Consider the following 21010-nt stretch of genomic DNA (forward strand, 5'->3'; position numbering starts at 1 on the left):
GAATTCAGGCTACGCGAAGAAACGAGAATAACTGCGCTGTTTTCGTCTTACCGTTGAAACATTGATAGCTTTCAAAGAAACGTGGTAAATTTCATCAACTGACTTTAATACAGGATATCTGGTTTTATCTAAATATAGCGAGGTAAGTTTTAAGGAGAGGAAAAATTACGAAAGAAATGTTTGCAAAAGTTGTTTTAATATCGGTATAAGGGGACGGTTAATGGTATTTCTCTACAGAGGTTATGTGAATCTTTTTTCAAAATGGATTAATTTTGATATCAACGCAAGATTAATTTAAAAAATGTTAGAAATTTGAGAAAATTCCAGCACGTGAAAGAATAATAACACTTTGTCAATTATGAGAATATTGTTAATATGAATTCATTTTTATTATTCACAATTATAAGGTATAAGATGTAATATAATATTACATAATGTATATATTAACTTACGACTATACTACAAATTCATCCAAATTTAATGAATTAATTTAATTACAAATTTTTCTAAAGAAACGAATATTTCTTGGAAACTTTAAAAAAATAAATAAACTATAAACGATTGACAGAAAGAAAGGAAATTTTATCTATATTATTTTCATATTTAATTCTTTAACATATTTGCAAGATGTATTATAAGAATACATAACAATATTCATTAGTGAATGTAACTCTTTAGTTTTTTTTTAAATCTTACGCTAATTTCATAATGTTCAAAGACGAGCATTGGACATTATTGAAACATGTTTCCTCGTGTAAATAAATTGAACAGCCACTAGGTATCGAGAAATTAATTCGTATTGGCTTGGCGTCTGAGATCGTCTTGATCTCATCTGCGAAGGAATATTTCCTCAGAATTTGATTAACGTTTAATTATCGTTTATTCGATAAACAATATTACAATTATTATTGAATATAAATTCGACATGTAAATATCTCAGATAAATATAATTTATGTGATATGAAATATTTTGATACGCGATTGTTATTGTATTTATTTCTAATTTCATCGTACCTGCATTGTAAAAAAAAGAAATATATACATCAATCAAATTTGTTGAGAGCTTTTACGTTTTATATCGATTTAAGATCGATTTCGAGATAAAATATAATCATTGTAGCCATATTATGGAAATATTTGTCAGGAAAGATGAATGGCCGAATGTATCGAAATCAATATCTAACGATTTAGAAATTTGTACGAGTGAAAAATTCGGTAAAAAATCGTGAGATAACGGAAGTGCCAGATGTCACAATATAATCAATTTTACATGACACCGTTAGTCACGTTTATTGAAGCTTTCCTAGATTTATCATATCACCTTCGTATTTTTGTTTGGAGATTTTGAAGCAAATTAATTTTTATACTCTTATACTCTTTCAATATCGTATTTTCTTGATATGTTCATAAATGCAGTCGAATAAATATAATTACAATTCTTCTTTCTTATCTTTTATTATATTTCTTTCCTTTTTTTTTTAGATATATTTATTAAATATGACTGAGATTGGAAAACGTTTGAATGAAAATCCGATGAATTATTAACAGAAATTTATACCTTTAGAGAAACTTTATGATATATTGATGGAAATATAACATAGATTTTTAATTATTCTTTTCATATTCAAGAACTTTTAAGTTTTTATTCGAAATGTTCATCTTTAGAGTCTTGCACTTTCCTTCTACTAGCAATGACGATCGATGTGCTATAAATTCTCAACGTGGCATGTGTAACCAATGGTCTTACGAGAATTGAAATTTTCGTGTCCAACGAACTTCCGCATGTTACATCTCTGAATCGTTTACGATATGGATCAAATATATTTCGATGATATATACATATATATACACATATATATATAGTTCCATTTATTTTGAATATATACTAAATTTCTTTCTGGAAATATAATAAATTTCGAAATTACCCATACAATTGTATATATATATAACCATAAAATCGTGCAAATAATTAAAAAAAAAACAATTAAACAAATCTATTTCATTATTATCACTTCACTATTAAAACTATATATAAATTTTCCTATTTCGAACATACACTCTATTTATTATTTTTCAATTATTCGCACAAAAATAAAAATATTTTCATACGTTCAAAACTCGAGTTAAATACTCGTCGTTGCAATTACCATCCCGGTAAACTCTTTTCGAACCTTCAAACAAAAATATATCCGTCCCAGTATTATAACAATAAACCCCCTTCGACATCTCTCTTTCTCTTCCCTTCCCTTTATTTTCATGGGATATTCCCTGGGATTCCCTGCTTCCTGTCCCCACCTTCCCTTCCTTGATCGAACGAACGAGCTTCAGCTGAAATCAGGAGAACGAGAATTTCTCGAAGAGAAATATAAAGAGGCTGGCTTAGGTCCCAGGTTGACCCGCTTACGTTAACTCGCCCCATTCACCGGTCGAGTTTCTCGAGTACTTTGCAAACTTTACCGCGCTCCTCCAAGAGGGGAGGGAGAGGGGGGTTTATAAGTATAAGTAGCAGCGAGTAAGGGAGCGTGTATACCACGGTTATGCAAATCGTTCACCGTTGACGGGATACTTAAGACGAGGATCTTTCGTGTTGCAGATTTACCCAGGTTCGGCACACCGCTCAACAACCTGACGGTATCCGTGGGCCGAGAGGCCGTTTTCACCTGCATCGTGGAAAATCTTGGTCCGTACAAGGTGAGCCACCCCTCTATCCTCCTTCCTCTACACCTGTCTCCGTATTCACGTACCGTTTCAAACGTCTTTGCAATTATTCACGCCATATTATGCGCGAGCATACCGCCTCGAATAAATTAGAGGCGAGCGTTTCTTGAATGGAGCAGATATCTTTCGTCGTTTCGCCAGCTTCCCTTCTCCGTTACGCGTGGCATGAAACGGATGTTGGAAGTACCGGAAGTAGTTGTTGTACCGTCCTTTCTTTGTATGCTTGTTTCTTGGTATAAGGGAAAAAGGAGAGGGATATTTAAAAAGGAAAAAATGATACGTAAAAGTTTGTGCAGCGAAGATTCAGACTGATCTTTGGTTATTTAATATTTAAAGAGGATTATATCGAGTAAATTTCTCTCGTGCTTTTGTGAATTCATTATTTTGAATAAGAGGAAAGAAATTCTCCTCTCAACAGTTTCTCGAATAATTTTTTATCCTTCTTATAAATCGTCGTGTAATTTATGTATCAATCGGTAAATTATATAATCTGAATTTCATACAAAACTAACTGATGCTTTAATACACGGTTAATATATTCGTGAAATACCCCGAAGGCTTGATTCCAAAGTTGCTTATTTACTAACTTAAAATAAGACTTACAATATAAACAAGCATCGAACAATAATTAATTAACATCTTACCGCTTCGATTTCTCGAAACCTATCCTCCTCCTAAAAAAAGAAAAGAAACGAATATAAAGAAAGAACGGGATACTTTCGACCGGGAGGCGAAAGAAATTTTATAAGACTCGTGGAGAAAGGCGGATGTACGATCGAAGCCGAGGATAAAAGAGTCCTTCTTATAAATCGTCGTGTTATTTATGTATCAATCGGTAAATTATATTACGATTAATATTAATTTCCTTTATATAATCTGAATTTCATACAAAACTAACTGATGCTTTAATACACGGTTGATATATTCGTGAAATACCCCGAAGGCTTGATTCCACAGGCCAAAACAAACCCGCAAATTTGCTTATTTACTAACTTAAAATAAGACTTACAATATAAACAAGCATCGAACAATAATTAATCAACATCTTACCGCTTCGATCCTCCTAAAAAAAGAAAAGAAACGAATATAAAGAAAGAACGGGATACTTTCGAGCGGGAGGCGAAAGAAATTTTATAAGACTCGTGGAGAAAGGCGGATGTACGATCGAAGCCGAGGATAAAAGAGTGTCTATAACAAACGGTACAGATAAATTCGTAGCCCGAGATCCGGCAAAGAATCCAATGCGTATCTGGGCGCTCTCCATTTAAGTAGAAATAAAATCCCGCGGGGTGTGAGTTCAGCAGTTTGTTAAGTGGTTCCTCCAACCCCTTCCTCGCTCCATTCACCGTCCGACACTTTTATCCCCTCCCCTCTCACCCTCTACTAACCCTCTTAGCCGACCACCAGCCGCTATATACGAGTTATAAATTCTACTATATGGGCATCCTTCGCGATCGGGGCCGTGTTTCGCCAATAAAAAATGCATGCGGGAGTTGTTTTATGGGGTACGTATGGTGGAATGGGGTCGACGCATTATCTTTGCGGTGGACAAGGACGTCTAGGACGGAAATGAAAATGCCAGGGTTCCTTTTACTCCAGCTGGAATGAAGGAAAGAAGAGAGGTGGCTGAATGATGGAGAGAAAAGGGACGTGGATCGACGAGAAAGAAAGGGGGAAAAATGGGAAGGGATAAATGGGTAAATGGGAGGTGTAATCGATAATGGAAGATGCGCTTCCGGTTAAGTTAACTTTTGTTTCTTCCGTGAATGATTTATCTCGACGAACTTTCTTTGAAATTCGGCGCAACAATTTTATCTTCGAAATCTGTGTTCAATGCAATTATCTATTTATATAATTAAGGAAGTTTAAAGTTGTTGTAAAAGTGGGAGAGATTTTTTTTTTTTTAGAGAGAGATAGTTGAAAAGAATTATTGTATGTTATATTTATTTTTGTAAGTAATGGAATGAATTCAGAGGCTATTTAGTAAATACTTTTATATTAGAACGTTTGTTATTAGTCGATTGATGTTATAAATATCCTGATTTACCGTTGACTTAAGCTAAATTTTTTCTGCTTCGAGCATTAATAATTCTTTTTGATTAATTAGTACAATTAGTACTTCGTTATTCGATATCATGAAGAATATGTTATATTTAGACTGAGATTATCCAATTGCATACACGATACAAGTTGATCTTCCACTTCAAGATAATAATTAGTATGCTCATGAGCAAGGAAGCAAGTTTACAGTGACATTATCAGGTATTCAACGTGTACGTGTCACCGCTAATTCCTTCGAAAATGATGAGGTTATCTTGCTACTTCGTCTATGGCAATTTCTAAAGTAATCAAAATCTGTGATACTTTGGGTGATGTATTATTTGCAATAGGATCTTATCGAGAAAGTAACTATCAATGGTTAATTTTCACGAGAAAATTTTGTTTGTATAAAATATATCTCTTCAATCTTTATAAGTTAGATTATTAGAATGATAAAATTCTTTTTAATTTAAAATAATTTCTATTACTCTTTTTTTCTCTCTATTTTGTTTCCTTTTAAAAAAATTTCTTTTATCTTTATGAAATTCTTTTAGAAACTTATAGAGAAGATTGAGGTGAGACCGGGACTTAAAGATAAAATCTTTTGTAACTTTGAATGTAATAAAGTTGAAAGAAAGAAAACCAAGATTATGATTTATTGGAATAATCTTTCCATTAAAAACGCGTACAACTTCTTTTTATTCAACATTTTAAAAAGAATAACTAATAACCTGTTGAATATACTTCACTCCCGAAACAGTACATTCCACCAATTATATTTAAATAATATCGAATCTCAGAAATTTATCAAGTTATATAAATTAAGTAATTTGATAAAATAATTAAATAATGAAATTATAAATATTATATATATAACAAAACAAAATATCGTAGACATTAAATTAAAAATTCCATTTTCTACGAACAATAATTTTCTTTTTCCGTTTGTAGAAAACGAACTAATATTAATTGAAAGTTTTGATTCCGCCACAGAGGAAAAACGGTTAATATTAACATTCTCTCTGTGCAATCCGGATGAAATTTGCGAAAATTAAAGAACATTGGTCCGCGAGGCGAATACAGTTTGCACATTATCCAAAGTCGGCGGGAAATTTTAAAATTTCATTAAAGAGTCGAAATTACTTCCTGCGGAAACGGCACTGAAGTGGAAGCGACCCTAACCCCCCGTATTTTTACGGTGCTAAACCTAATTGAAGTTGGAACCCTCGAAATTTGTCGGAGTTGGCGAGATTAGCATCAAGAGAATTTCTTTTTCGTCCCGTTAAAATAATCGTTCCTCGAATTACTTGTTTTCCACTGCTCAAAGATTTAATCGGATTGGATTTTTTTTTTTTAATAATTTAATTCACGATGTTGAAACATAGAAACTGAGATGAATGGAATATGGAAAAAATAATTTTTTAGAATTAAAGTGGAAATCGACTTTTTAATCTTCAAAATTTAATAATCCCTCAAAATTTGTTAAATTAGAAAAAATTTTTAGTAAAATTGTATTTGTTTGAAATAAATCTTATTTACTAATATAAGATGCTACTGAAATATACAAGATTAAGCAAACAGTATTTTGAAAATGGTAATAAATATGATTAAATTATTTTAAGAAATTAATTTTTTAATTTCAAAAAGCTATCTTTCAAATTATAATATTTATTTAAAATAAAATCTAGTATTAGAATGATTACGTATAATTATTATAATTATATTATATATAATATATTATTAGATGTACTGTATTATTGCATTTAAGAAAATTGAAGAAAGAAGACACTTCAATAATAACTCATCACTTGATCAATATTTCTTAGTATCAGCAATATTTATAATGATATATAATTGAGAAATATAATATTTTTTATTTTTATATATATTTTATTAAACAGGTATTTATTATTTATATTTTTCTGTTTATCCTATCCCAACTTTGATATTAAGATATTCCGATTATTATTCAATAATTAGATAATATTTGAAAGCTATAAAAGTTATGAACTAATTTAAATACATATTAAATAATTTCATTCGGTGCATGAATGAATTTAAAGGGAGGATAAAATTTGTGTATTTACGCCGTCAGCGAATTTCGGTTCACTTAAAGCGGAATAAATTTCACTCTAATAGAATTGTTACGTGATTTTCGTCCTTGTTGAATGCAATGAGGATCAAGTTCTACTTCGTGGGACAAAGTGATAAATATGTAGTAATGTAAAACGCGGTAAACATAGAAAAATTTCAATGTTAATTTATTAATAGATACATGCAGTTATTAAATTGTTACATATGAAATAGTCGTTTTCACAAATGTGTTCAGAATTTAATGACTAAATATATATCCACTGTTAATTAATTATTTGCACGTTAATTTTAAGCTTGAAATTAGCTGACTATAATTTGAATTATAATTTGAACAATTTTATTAATTTCTTTATTATTAAAGGAAGCAAATTGTGCGTTATAACGAACTATATTTCAACATCCAATTCAAATGCTTTTCTTATCCAACTTTAAAATTCTGTATAAAACATCGTTCTTCTTCTTCTGCGAAAAATTTTGATTGACAAATATATAAAGTTATTAATGATCGAAAAAATATTTTAATTACGAAAATCTTAAAAAATCTTTTTAAAAGACATATGGAATTCGTTCGAATCGATCGAAATCATTTTCAATGAAGATATAAATCAAAAGTCCGCATACGGATTAAAAGTTGAATTAAAAATTTTATTAAAAATTCAACCATTCATCACAACCTAATAATTTATCCGATGGAAAATTTTAGTAGATAGTGGCGTGAGATAAAAATTATAAACGAAAGAAATATTATATGCATCTATATTTTATGCGACAAAATATTGTTATAGTTTATCATTTGTTTAAATTTTTTTGCACTATCTTCAGCATCGGCTACGATATTTTTCCTTTTATTTTATTCTACTGTATCGTTAAATTGAATAAATCGTGTATTTAAATTGTATACTGTTTTACATATACTTTGGCATTTGCGTGAGAAATCTTTTATTTATAGCATCAAGAAAGAAAAGAGCTCTTCTCTTTCCGTTTTGTTTGCCGCATTTCAACGTGTAAATAGCGATATCGAGTTTCGTTTCTTCGTCTCAACCCAATGTTTCAACAAAACATTGTTTACATTGTTTATTCTCATAGTTCCCGAAGCTGAATCGCTTTTCTTATAAAAGTTAACCGACGATTCGAACTCTTGCTTGAATAAAAACTAGAAATGATATTTGAAAATTTGAGATCAGAGTTAGAAAATTGAAGCACAACACAAAACTAAAAAAATAATAGAAAATAACACGATCCATCTTATCCCTTCCTTCGTCTCTTTCACGAAGATTAATTAAAACAAGATCTAAATCCTAATTTCCCCTAAATCCCGATCCATCGTTGCTCTCCATCAAGATGAAATTAAGACTTCGAACACTTGCTCGCCCGCAAACTTTCCCGACGACATTTCATTCGTACTCGTCCATACGTTCCGGCGGATTACCGGTTTGATTTCGCAACCGGAGCCAGCCAAGTTTGCCAAATGGTCGCACGCCATTCCAGCTTGGACGAATATGAGCCCCTCCTAATGCAGTTTTCGCGATCGCAACTTTATCGAACCGTGGATCGGGTGCCAAGTGTATAATATATATATGCCTTCCCTCGCTCGAAGGAGGAACGTAAAAATCAGGGGAGTCAATGGTAGAGATTTCGTCGCGGGTGAATAAAGACGAACTCGGAAACTGCGATTCTCATGCGCGATGTTGCGGCTAATACGTAATATTACGTCGGAGAATGGCGTGCAAGCACGAATACCGGTTACATATTCAATGAGCAACACAATGCGGATGCAACGAACGGCGTGTGAGTTGGTTAGAGAAATACGAATAAATTAATCGGAGAAATAAACGGGGATGGGATTTTCGCGCGCGATTCTTGTGTCCTCGCAGGACTGTAGGGTGATTTGAATTTGGAAATAATTTAAATTAGGATGATTTTTCTTTTTGGATGAGACGAAATTCAAGAGCAATATATTCAAATGTGTACAAATAAAATGTTGATCAAAATGTACAAAATTTTTAAATTAATTAAAGTAATTGAGTTTAGATTAAAATGAAGATTCAATTCATCTTCAAGGTATTGGGTAACTTTAAGTATTATTTAAATTTCTTTTATTTTTTACTTAATGATGGAGTTTTTTTATTTTATATATATATTTTAGGTGAAAAGTTTCATTTGTAAAAATGTCCTAACGTTATTGATAAATCGTGTTATTTTCTGTTCGAAAATTAATTATTCCAATTAATTGGTTTCACTTATTTATAGATAAATAAATAATAAGTAATATAATAAGAAAATGTGATGAATATATGTACAAGATGAAAATGATAGGAAAGAGGAGTAAAGGAAAAAGTTCGGGGAAAGAAAAAGGATAAATCTAAACCGCATTTTATCACAGGGGAGTACGGGAGGTCAGATTCTGGTTATTTTTCTCTAATATCGTACTTTTTCTTTCTTCTAAATTTGGCGCTTACCCTAGATTCTTGAAACTTATACCGCGTGGCGCCACGTATTATTTTCTCTTCCATTTATCTCATTCTCTTGGGCAAAATGATCTCCCAAAATAACTTTTTTTCATCGTATTACGATATTCTAAGTTTACATATCAGTTTACATTTTATAACTCGAGACATCTGTGAATGTTGCAAATTCATTAAAAAGTTCTCGAAGAAAGTTTCGAAGGAAATGAAATTGTTTTTGAACGCATCGTATAAATTGTAAAATATATTCCCTCTTTTAAAAGGTGTGGTTGTATCATATTAAATTATATTTAAATTACATTGTAAATTTGACAATATTCTCGTTATATATCTGTATAAATTTATTTCACGTTTCATCTATGCTTTGTTATATTATTTTGATTAATATTTACATAATAATGAAAATATTTTACTGCTAACAACGCCAATATTATAGACAACGATTGCATTCATACAACTCCTGGTAAAAATAATTAGAATAATTTTTTTAAAATTGGACGAAACAAATTAAAATTTCTGAAAAATTAAAAATAAAAAATTATTAAATGATGCAATTTTGGAAAATTTAAGCAACTAGAATCAGAATCTTAAAAAGAAGGGCTAGATATCGCTCTTTAAAACTTTTTACCTGAGCCTGCAAAAAACAATGAAAGAATAAAACTCTATGCATTTTAAAAATCGAATATTTGCCAGCAATTCTAATACTTAATACAAAAGATATTTCAATTCTCTACGCATAACCATTACAAATATCCAATAAACATAATAAAACAATATTTCAATTCCAATTACTTTCCACAGTACACCATCCATCTTGAAATCACCCTAACTCCACCATCCTAAAAACCACCCGTCAAAGGGCACCCTATTTCATCCCATTTCCTCGAATCTAATAACACCCTTTCGCACTATCCTCCTCCTCCTTTCTTTCTTTCTTTCCTTCTTTTTTTTTTACACCTCTATAATTTGCCCCAAGGGATGGGTCCCCGTGCATCGAGGATCATTTATTAGAGCGCGCTTCCTGCTAAATGGCCGGCCCTATTAAGAATCCGTAATTACGCCAAGATCTCGAGGCAGCTAGACGCACGATTTCCGACGCGTGTCTGCCGTCAGCTCTAATGCGGGGTTATTCCAAAGTAAGGAGGTTAAACCCGGCAGAATGCGAATCCCGCGTCTCGAAGTCAATAGCCGAAGTGGAGGAGCGAGGGAGGGAGGGAGGGGAACTTGTGTGCACGAGCTGCCCTGTGATTGCCCATGCAAACAAACCACCGTATTAATTATTCGTAATGTCGATGGTTACGATGAAGCAGGCATTCAAAGGAACCCCCCATGGGATTGGAAACTATGCGAACGATTCTACGAACCAGGAGGTGTCCAAGTAAAAAGTTTACTTTTGAATTTTTTTCGAATAATTTTATTCCCATATTTAATAATTATCGATAAGGGAAATTTGTAAGTTTTTGGGTGTCGATATTTGACAGGATCGGTTTTTCTTTTTGTATCGATTAAGATTGAACAATTTTATTTGCTGGAATTTCAATCCGTTTCTTTGCTGAATAATTCTCCGCAAATGGATTAGCCGAGAGATGAGAATTTGTAATGTAATTTGTGTTAACGATTTCTAATGTTAAATTTAGATAGAGAGGATATATGTGAGATAAAAGGAAATTTGTATCGATTATGCTATGTAATTTGTATTAATAATTCTTAATGTAAATAATGTTCGTTTGAATCACTTTTCGGTATTAATTTCTAAGGATTCCTTATCCAAATTTCGAGTAATTATATTTGCTGAAATCTCTTACAGAATAATCTAATAATAATGTAGGATTGAGCAAGTCGGGAATTTGTAGCGTAATTTGTGTTAATGATTTCTAACGTTCAACTCAGATATCTTAAGTGCTTCTGAGATATCTAATATTAGCAAATTTGTATAGAGATATAATAAATTGGGAATTTATATTAATATATAACTAGATCTATGATAAGAATTTTTAAACCCAAATTTTGAATTATCTTATTTGCTGAAACAATATAATAATTAATCATTTCCAACGTTCAATCAACGTAAATTTAAATGCTTTTGCAACAAATCTTGTTAATAAAATTTATTGGATATTTTAATTTGAATAAGTTATAAATTAAAAAAAAAATCTATTCGATGTTCTAATTAAGTTTCTAATTTATTTTTAAATTATTTTTTTCGTACGACAGTTCCAATGAAAAAATGGATCCATCCTTAATTGGACTTTGAATAAATTATTTTCGATTCAATCTACTAGTTGTGAAATTTAGCCGCGTCTATTGGATTCGAAATTACGAATTAATTTCGGGATAAAGAAAGTTTTCTGGACGCGGAAAATAGATTTGATCTATTTTGAATCATTTTATTCAGAAAGTATTGAATTTTTCTGATAGAATCTTGAAACATTTCCATTAGATATTTCATTATAAAAAAGTAATTACTCAACATCTTACATAACATCATTGAAAAAGTATTAATTATTAATTTACAATATTTATTATCTGTATATTTAATAAAACAATATATTCATTATTTTATGCAATAACTGCAAATTTTCACGCAACTAAAACATTGAACCAATACCATAAACAAACACATTGTATCCGCAAAATATCAATAATTTTGTTCCATAAATTCTACTACAATCTCTTCCTATTATCAAAACCAAACTTGCCTACTCGAATTCTCTTCTCTTTCTAAGAAAAAGTACACGTGAAGGATATAAACTGCGTTCAAAGTTACGGAACAACAAAAGTGCAAGAAGGAAAGTCTATGGAAACGAAAAAGAAAGAAGACGAGAGCGCGGAAGGAACAAGAAAAAGAACCTGGAATCGCATGTTTCGCACGATTTCCTCGCTCCATCCCGGATCGATATTAATACCGCGATAACGCTAATTGCTTCTTAGGTTAGGAACAATTCAGAGGTGGCTGAGAAGATAGAAGCTTGAGATGCGGCACCCGAGTCCTTTGCAAGGGGCTATTGGATGGGAACAATTATTAGGTCGACCTGTGGCGGTCGTAAAGTGAAGCGCGCGTTACGTTTCTCGAATGGAATTGCGATACCGTTGAATTTGCATACAGTATCCCTTCTCTGTCCTAAAGACTTCCCCGCCTTTGTGCGCGGTTTCCAACTTGCATTCGCTGCTTATTAAATTTACGCAATACCACCGTGAAATCGACGAACGAAAGCCCCCCACGGACTCGCGATAAGCGGTAATAATTCCGGATAATTACGGCGTGTGCTGCCGTATGTGGACGTTTTTCGAAGGAAGAGCGAAAAGTAGGGTAGATTGATTAACCGTAGCAAGGAGATTGCGCCTATTCGAGATAATATTGGAATTTTTTTTTCTTTTTTTTCTCTAAGTGGATACGATGGAAGGACATTTCTTAATTGAATTATATATATATATAAGAGAGGGAGATTTAAATATATCTAAAATTATCCTCTTGTAAAAAGTATTTTTATCGTACTGAGAGATGAGAAGATGAAGGATTTCGAGGATTAATTTTTTCGTGCTCAAAGAGACTTCTCATTAAATGTATAATCCATATTATGTTTTACACAAAAATTTCATCAAAATCGGAATTTCCTTTTTTGTGATTACACTGCGATTAATTTATATTTACTTTTGAATAAATAATTATATTCCCAAAGGAATAGCTTTTTTTAATTTACTCGATCTACGTATTTCTAAATTTTAAAAAATAATATAAATAAGTTGTAAAAATATTCGACAATTTTCCTCGACCTCGCATTTACAAATCTTCGACGATCTTTCGCAAAAATGGAGACGCCAGCTCGTCTAGTCTACGTATGTAATTTGATCGTACGAGGAGCTCCAAACTGGAGATTTATCATCGATACTGTGGAGGATGGCACAAGATGCAGCTCCACTTCCACTTATCGACGCAAAATATTTGCCAGAAGTCGGCGCCCTTTTCCTTCTGGATATACGATAGAATTTCCGCTTGAACCTTCATTCGCTCTCTCACGTGTATTACGAGAGGGGGAGCCGTTGAAATACTCTGGCAACAAGGAAGAGGCACCTTGTAATCTAGCTGCCGAGAACCGTGAGAATCGAAAGGTGAAGATGAAGCTCCAAGTAGTCAAGGAGAGTGAAGTGGCAACGTTTTCAACGATCTATATGTCTATATATATATATGTGCGTTGCTATGCACTTTCGTGAAAAAAAAAAATGAAAGAGAAACGATGAGAAAGCTTTTGTCGGGAAAATAATGCAGGTGACAGTTCGTTTATGCGAATCTGGCAAGCAGGGGACAAGCATGTTGTATGTAGGTGACTAAATTATTCGTGTAATCTCTCAAGTTGATGACTTTTTCAAGGATTTAAAATAACGATATTTTATAATATCATTATATTTTTAATTTATTAATTTATTTCTTGGGATTAAGGATTCTTTAAGTTAATTAATTTTCAAATTTTTAACATTATTATTTAAAAAGTTTTATTTAAGAAAAATAATCGTTGAAGAGACAATATTTGTGTATCAAAACTGAATATTTAATCGATTTAATTTTTCACTATAGTTATATGTAGTTAGAATTAAAAATTACAAATTTAGAAACAATTTTGCATAATAATTGTTTCGTATAAATAGTGTTTTATTATGTATTATGACGGTATTCGAATATTAATGTTTCATTTAATAATTGTGGATTATTTTTGTGATTATCTAAGTAAAATATTAATTTGCAAAAAAACTCTCATCACGTAGCTTAGAAAAACGATCGAGAAAAGATTTTTCAAAGATGAATTAATTTTAAAATCAATTTTATCGTAAGATTAGAAAAATATAACACGTATTAAATATCTAGCCGCAGATTTAAGATTTTATTATCCGAAGATCGGCTATGCAGTACAATCTGGATTATCAGCATTCCGTTTATACGTACCGTTGTAATGCTCAGTTTAAATTATTCATAGCTGAATCTCTATTATCCGAGCCGCGGTCAAACGCGGTCATTAATTATTCCCACAACAGATGCATGACAAAGGAAGAAACGCATTTTTTTAATTTACGAATATTCAAAAACACGTTATAAATTTAATTTGCGACAAATTGCGATAAAACATCGAACGAATAAATAATTCGAGCGCTGTCTTGTTTGAAATTTAAAAATTTAAAAATCTCCAAATTAAGATCCAATAAATGCTCAATGAACAGCTGTACTCGAAGAATGCAATCTTATCCAACTATAAAATCCCAATAGAAGAAAATAAATACCCACTCTTACTCTTAATTCGGATTCCATTTTATCTCTTTCCCAAACGAATCTACCGTAAACCTCGAAATAGCGAAGAACAGAAACTCCGTAGTCTCGAAAACAACGAAGAAATCACGTTCGTCATAATCCAACGTACGTGTCGTTGTTCTCAACAGGTAGCGTGCACAGGAAGTAAGTACGACCAATCGGAATAACATCGAATCATTTCCTTTTCCCTCTCTTATCTCCTTTCCCTCTTCCTTTTTTCCTTCTCCCTTCCCCTCCTCTCTTTCTCCTCTTTTAATCCCCTGTATTTAATCCACTCGAACGCGTTTCGACGTTCCAACGTTACGATATCGCGACGAGGCCTCGTGTTCGTGGCAATTGCCGGGAATTAATTGGACTTTATCACGTCAAACGATTCAGTTCGGTCAAATTACTTCACGGTTGTTTAGTTTCTGTTTGCGTGAATAGCAGGAGAGGGAGAGAGAGAGAGAGAGATGATTTGGAGAACGAGAGGCGGCAACGCGCATTCATGCCACGTTTTTCCTTTATTTTTCCTCTCAACCCTGAACCATAAAACATTTTGGCCTTTTCGTTCTCTCCTTCGCGTGCTATGACAGTGAAAATATTGCGTTGATTTTCCACCCTCTCTTTTTCTCCCTCGCATCTCTTCCTCCTCTTCTCCCATCGTCATCCGTCTGTATCCGTTTATCCCTGTTTCTACGTTGTCTGTTTATGTTGCGTTCATTTATTGAATTTATATCGATATATGTTCCAAGGTGTGATGGTGGCGATGATCGAGACGAGCGATTGAAGAGCGATGAAATACATAAAGGATTTTATGTCAGACGGTGTGAGATGTGCATGAATGGTTATATGGTTTTTTTCTTTATTATTAATATATTTTTGTCGTTTCTTTCTCTCGGGGATCGTGTTTGGGACGGGATAAAAATAAAATGTACGGAATGGATAGATAAATAGGGGATGATTTTATTTAAATTAAAGTTTTTTCATTGGCAAAAAATATTCAATCAAATTTTTAATTGATATAGTTTCTTTTCGAGAAAAGTTATGAGCGTGCTTTCTAAAATAGTTCAAGTTTCGAAAGTTCGCATTGAAGTTTAGGGATTCCTATGTATTTTAGCTTCGAATAAGGTAGATTCTCCTGGATTCTTTTAATCCTTTAATTTTGCAGATGAATTAAAAAGAAGAAAACTCTGAATTCGTACAGAAATTGCTTTGCCTTCGAAGTTTATCTTCGGTTCAAAGCGTGTTTTCGATTAAATTTTTATTGGAAAATTTATTAAATTTGGTAAAAAAAATTGTATACAGATCCGTTTCTATGATAAATATTTTTTCTATGTAAAAAAATACATAAAATATTTTAATTTTACAGCTATTTTCAAGAAAATCGTGTCATCGTGAATCAAAATTTTTAAAATAATAGAAATTTCCTATCAATCTAAACGGGTCAAAGATTTTCAAGATAAATCTATAATAAATTTGATATCGATCCTTTATACCACTCGCATTCATTCTCCCTCTTTTTCTCGCGATCAATTGAATTTCCACAAGTTATTTGCTCAGACAGATAACTGTCTGGATTCGTTTCGTGAAATTTAATATAAAAATTTAATTCGGAGAAAGCAATTATGCATGCATAACGATGGATAATATTTTCAATAATTTCTACATTAATAAATTCTATTTAATTAAGACGTAATTAAATACTTGAAAAATTTTCAAACTTCTCGAAATCAAAGCAAATTGTACCATCAACACAGGAACATCTTATTTATTACGATAATCATGATAAACAATTTTCTATCATCGCGTGAAAAAATAAATTTTCACGCTATAACTCACGTCATTCTAAATATATCACGTCGCAAAAAACTCTTTTCCTATATTTTATAGAATATTTAAAAGATACTCGTTTCTTACTTTTGAATATCCTTAAAGATCCTCCAAAGCTTTCGAGAAAATCGTCCTTGAACATTTCTCGAATGGATACAACGATAACGATTGTTTTAGTTCCAACATTGTTTTCGGGTAATCTCAACATCGTTTAAGAATAGATAAAATTTTTTCACTTAAAAAAAAAAAAAAAAGAAAAACGATGAATCGTGATAACGAAAACGACATTGATCGTGCAGCTTACTAACGTCACTTTTTCTGTTAAAATTGAAAATTTTCAAGCTCGCTCGTGCACAAAAGAAAATGGTGCAGATATTGAGAATGTGGGGCGCGCCACGAACACCCTTCACGGCATGAAGTTTTCTTGCGAGCTCAGACACGGGCGATGCATAAGGATGTTTCGTGTGTGGAACGGCGAGTCAAATGGTAGAACTCTAATGAAATTCCGTTCAGACGCGCTATTTGCGATCGTATGAAAGTCATAAACGAATATCGAAAACTTGGCCAATATTATTAAGTTTGCGGAGTGGAATTGCGTCGTTTTCGTTCGAAAAGCAATGATCTACTCGCGGATAGGAGACACTTAAATTTTTAACGTTCGAACGGAAATAATAACTACATGATTAATATTTCATAGACGCAATATTATTTATGTTAAATGTAATATATTATTTGTTTTCGTTAAATATTGATCGTGACAAACGTTACGAATCGGTTTGAATTTGAAGTGTTATGTATCATAAAAGAAGAAAGTTAAAAATTTTTAGATAGTCTCGATTCTAGAATTTTGTGTGTGGAAAATTTTGAGAAATGTTCAATAACTGAAATATTCTATTTTACAGGATTATTTTAGATGTTGCATTTAGAAATACTATTTCTCAGAAAATGAAACGAAAATTTTTGTAAAATTCTAGAAAAGATTTGTTTCCTAACAAAATGTACTCGCAACGCATTGTTCACGTGGTAAATTTTATATGAACGATAAAATGAAAACGGTTGTTAAGAAAGATATATAACGCACGACTAAAAGAGAAGGAATCTATGTATATATAATATATGCGTAAAAAGAAAAGGAATGGTAAGGAAAAATGCATTCGAGAAACATGTATCGTTACTGCAAAATTGTTGTACATCATTGCGATGCGATATTTTATTTAAACATGAAATTGATATTTCCTCTCGACTTTCTACAATTACTTTTATTAATACTTTTATTAACAATGATATCTATATTTTATTTTATATATATTATATATATATATATAAAATAAGAATTATAATTTAATTCTCAATCTTTGATGCGATATAATTTTAAACATAACACAGTCTTTTAAAATCTCTGACATTTTAATTAATTTTAATTAACCACTCCCTCTTTTAAATTTCAATCGACATTATTTTAAACTTCAAATATTGAAAATTTCTTCCCTTTTTAAAATTTAGATTAAACAATTTTATAAGTAGTTTTTAAAGTATATTAGAATTCATATTTAACATTATTCGAGAAATATTGTAGATTCAATGTAATCGTCCGGAAGATTTTTCCATTAAAATTGTTTCGATTTCAAACGGCGGCGGGAAATTCTTTTGATATTGCTTTTCTCGCGTTCTCGCAAGCAAAAATGACGAGAAATGGAGAATTGATGAGAAACAGAAACACACAGGAGAGGGGATAAGGAATGATCGCGCGGCTATTTCCACGGAAAACGACGTTACAAGGTAAAAGAAAATAGTTTTGGTGTCTCTTCCTTTTAGGATGTGATCATTTATTATAGATGGCATTATATTTGAGAACACAAAAATTTGTTATATTATACAGAATTTAAAATTAATCTCGTTATTTTAAATAAAATAAACTTAATTTTAAATCAATTAATAGAATATATGAGAAATTGACAAATATATTCATTCGGACTATTTTCTTTTAAAAAGTTAATTATATATTAATTATATATATAAAATTAAGAATTTTTTAGAAAGAGATTCAGAACTTGATCTGTTTGAATTTTGAATATGTGATATCATAATATAATAAATCGTTTAATATCATTTCAAACAAAAGATTCGCAGGATTAAATGACTTCTATTATAATTTATTTTTCTTAGGAATAAAAATATTTTGAATTTAAATTTTCTTGATGGAAAATATTATTTGTAGAAATCCTCATTTCACGTGTAATAAATTTAAAATATGTATATATACATAGTTAATGTAATTTATTAATATTTATTTCACCATTAATAATGAATAAATAATATGTTTCTTAATCCTATTTTTAATCCTAAAATAATTTTGAAATGAATTTTCGTAATAAGGATAATCTTTCGAAAGTCAGAAGCATTAAAACATTATCTATTCTCTATGAAACTTAGAAGAAAGAACAGAAACAGTATTCTCTTTGAATACTTTTTGGAATTTATTCAACTCGCGTTGCACGACTGTAACGCCATTGTTTTAATGGAATGGTATATCAAGCTTTACATTCTTACACAGCTTGTTTAAAAATTAAGTTAGATTTATTTGAAATAGCTTGAAATAGCTCCCAGTTATTTTTTTTTTATGATACTTTTTTAATTACACGAAACAACAAAAGTAAATATGGATAATAACTATTGTTTAAAAGAATTACACGTGAATCCATATTGTTTTTATCTAAACAATTAATCTATCTCTTATTGAATATTATTTTTTTTAATGTATTTTTTTTTTAAATTAATTAGATATAAGAATTTCATGGCTCATATAAATGTTAAAATAAAATTTTACCTCTATTTTTCGTGTTAAAAAAAAAATGTCGCATAGTAGGGATGCGACAGGCACGTGATGAAATAAATTATTTTGATGTTGCAGTTTTACGATAGTATACAAGTAGTACAATTCTATCATACATATGTAAAACAGATTTTATGAGCTTATAAGAAACGTTTTGCTACACGAAAAAATTGTTGGAAAATTAAAAATTGTTTAAACAAGACTGTGAAAAAAATGTTACATTTTATAGTATTAATTTAAATGAAATTTGAAATTAATTCTTTTTACCATTTTACAAGCAAAAAAGTGTTTCAGATTTTTATGAAATTTAATTAAATTACTATTAATTTGATTTCATTATTTTTCGCTTATTTTAGTTTTTATTCGTAATTAATATTAATTCTCTTTTGTGCATCCTCTACTGTATTCATCAATTCAATTTTCACGTCATAATTTCTTTTCAATATGCAAATTAATGCTTTTACGTGTAAATTAATATCTTCCGTTTCAACAATATATTTTCTAACAAAAACATCACAATTAAAACCATTCCAATTTCTCGAGATTTTCAAAATTTTAAATAACACACTTTAATCAAATATATATATATATATATATATATATATATATATATATATATATATAATAAAATAAATTATCCTCAAAACAATATAAATTTTCCATTTACAAACAGAATGTATTATTAGCAAATTAACAAAATAAAGAAATAAAGAAAAAATTTCAAAAAATAACGTTTCATACATTATTATTTAAGCAAATGGCCATCTTTCAAGGTATATATGTATATATATATATATCATTATATCCTGGTTCTGCGGGAACATTATTACTGATGTGATACGTATTTTTTTCTCTCAGAACGATTTAAATCCCTATAATTTATTCGACGTTTCCAAAGGAGTGCATTCTCCAATTTCATTTTAAGGAGGATTAACGGTACCATTTGGGATTGCGGCGCGATAATTTACGTTCTATAACGAGGGACGACTTGTCGAGAGGGAGGGGGAGGGGGAGAGGGAGACACTCGATCGATACCACGGAGTAAAATGACAGTGGCGTTCTGTTTACCATTTAAGATGGAAATTGGAATAAAATAACGCTATAGTTTCCTTGGGCATTAAAGTAGTTTCGTCATGAATATGTAAATAACGTCGAATCTTATTTGCGGGGGTGGGTATATCACGTAAAGGGAATGAGGTAATAACGTATTCGTTACGCAAAGGATGCTTATGTAAAAAAGCGTTTGTAAAGAACAATGAATTGGTAATGGGTCGAAATAACGAAGATGGCGGAATGTTTCGTTTATGAATTGGGAAAAAAAAACATGTGGCGTAAAGAACGAGAAAACCAGTGTGTCCCTTTATGAAGAATATTTCTATGCTCAATTTAGTGCTTAGTTTCAGTAGTTATAGTCGATGAATTACGTTATCTGTGGAATGGTGATGAATACGTGGTTCTCTAGTTATGAGCTAGACAGGTATTGAAAAATATTCGAGTAAAAAGGGAAATTCTTTTTTTAAAAAGATATTTATATCTAAGAGCTTAGAATTATATTGATGTTGAAGTAATGATAAATAAATAATCCTCCAATTATAAGTTTGAGAATATCTTGTGTTGATATAACGTGCAGTGATTTATGAAAATTCGAACATTATTTGAAAGAAAAATTTAATCAGATGCGATGATGAGATATATTTGACAGAAATTAATATTGTAAATACTTGTAATAAATTTATTTATTAGTAATTT

The 21010-nt window shown here is 30.9% G+C and overlaps 1 protein-coding gene across 3 annotated transcripts in view; it reads left to right on the plus strand.

The window, feature by feature from the left end:
• LOC107994049 (lachesin-like) overlaps nt 1-21010 on the plus strand; it is a 161800-nt gene that overhangs the window by 75638 nt on the left and 65152 nt on the right. For all 3 annotated transcript variants that reach the window (XM_062079095.1, XM_062079094.1, XM_062079096.1), the window contains exon 2: nt 2594-2691. In XM_062079095.1, coding sequence (XP_061935079.1) covers nt 2594-2691 — 98 coding nt within the window. The remainder of the gene's footprint in view (nt 1-2593; nt 2692-21010) is intronic.

This window comes from Apis cerana, linkage group LG9, assembly GCF_029169275.1.
Source record: "Apis cerana isolate GH-2021 linkage group LG9, AcerK_1.0, whole genome shotgun sequence".
Classification (NCBI taxonomy): Eukaryota; Metazoa; Arthropoda; class Insecta; order Hymenoptera; family Apidae; genus Apis; species Apis cerana.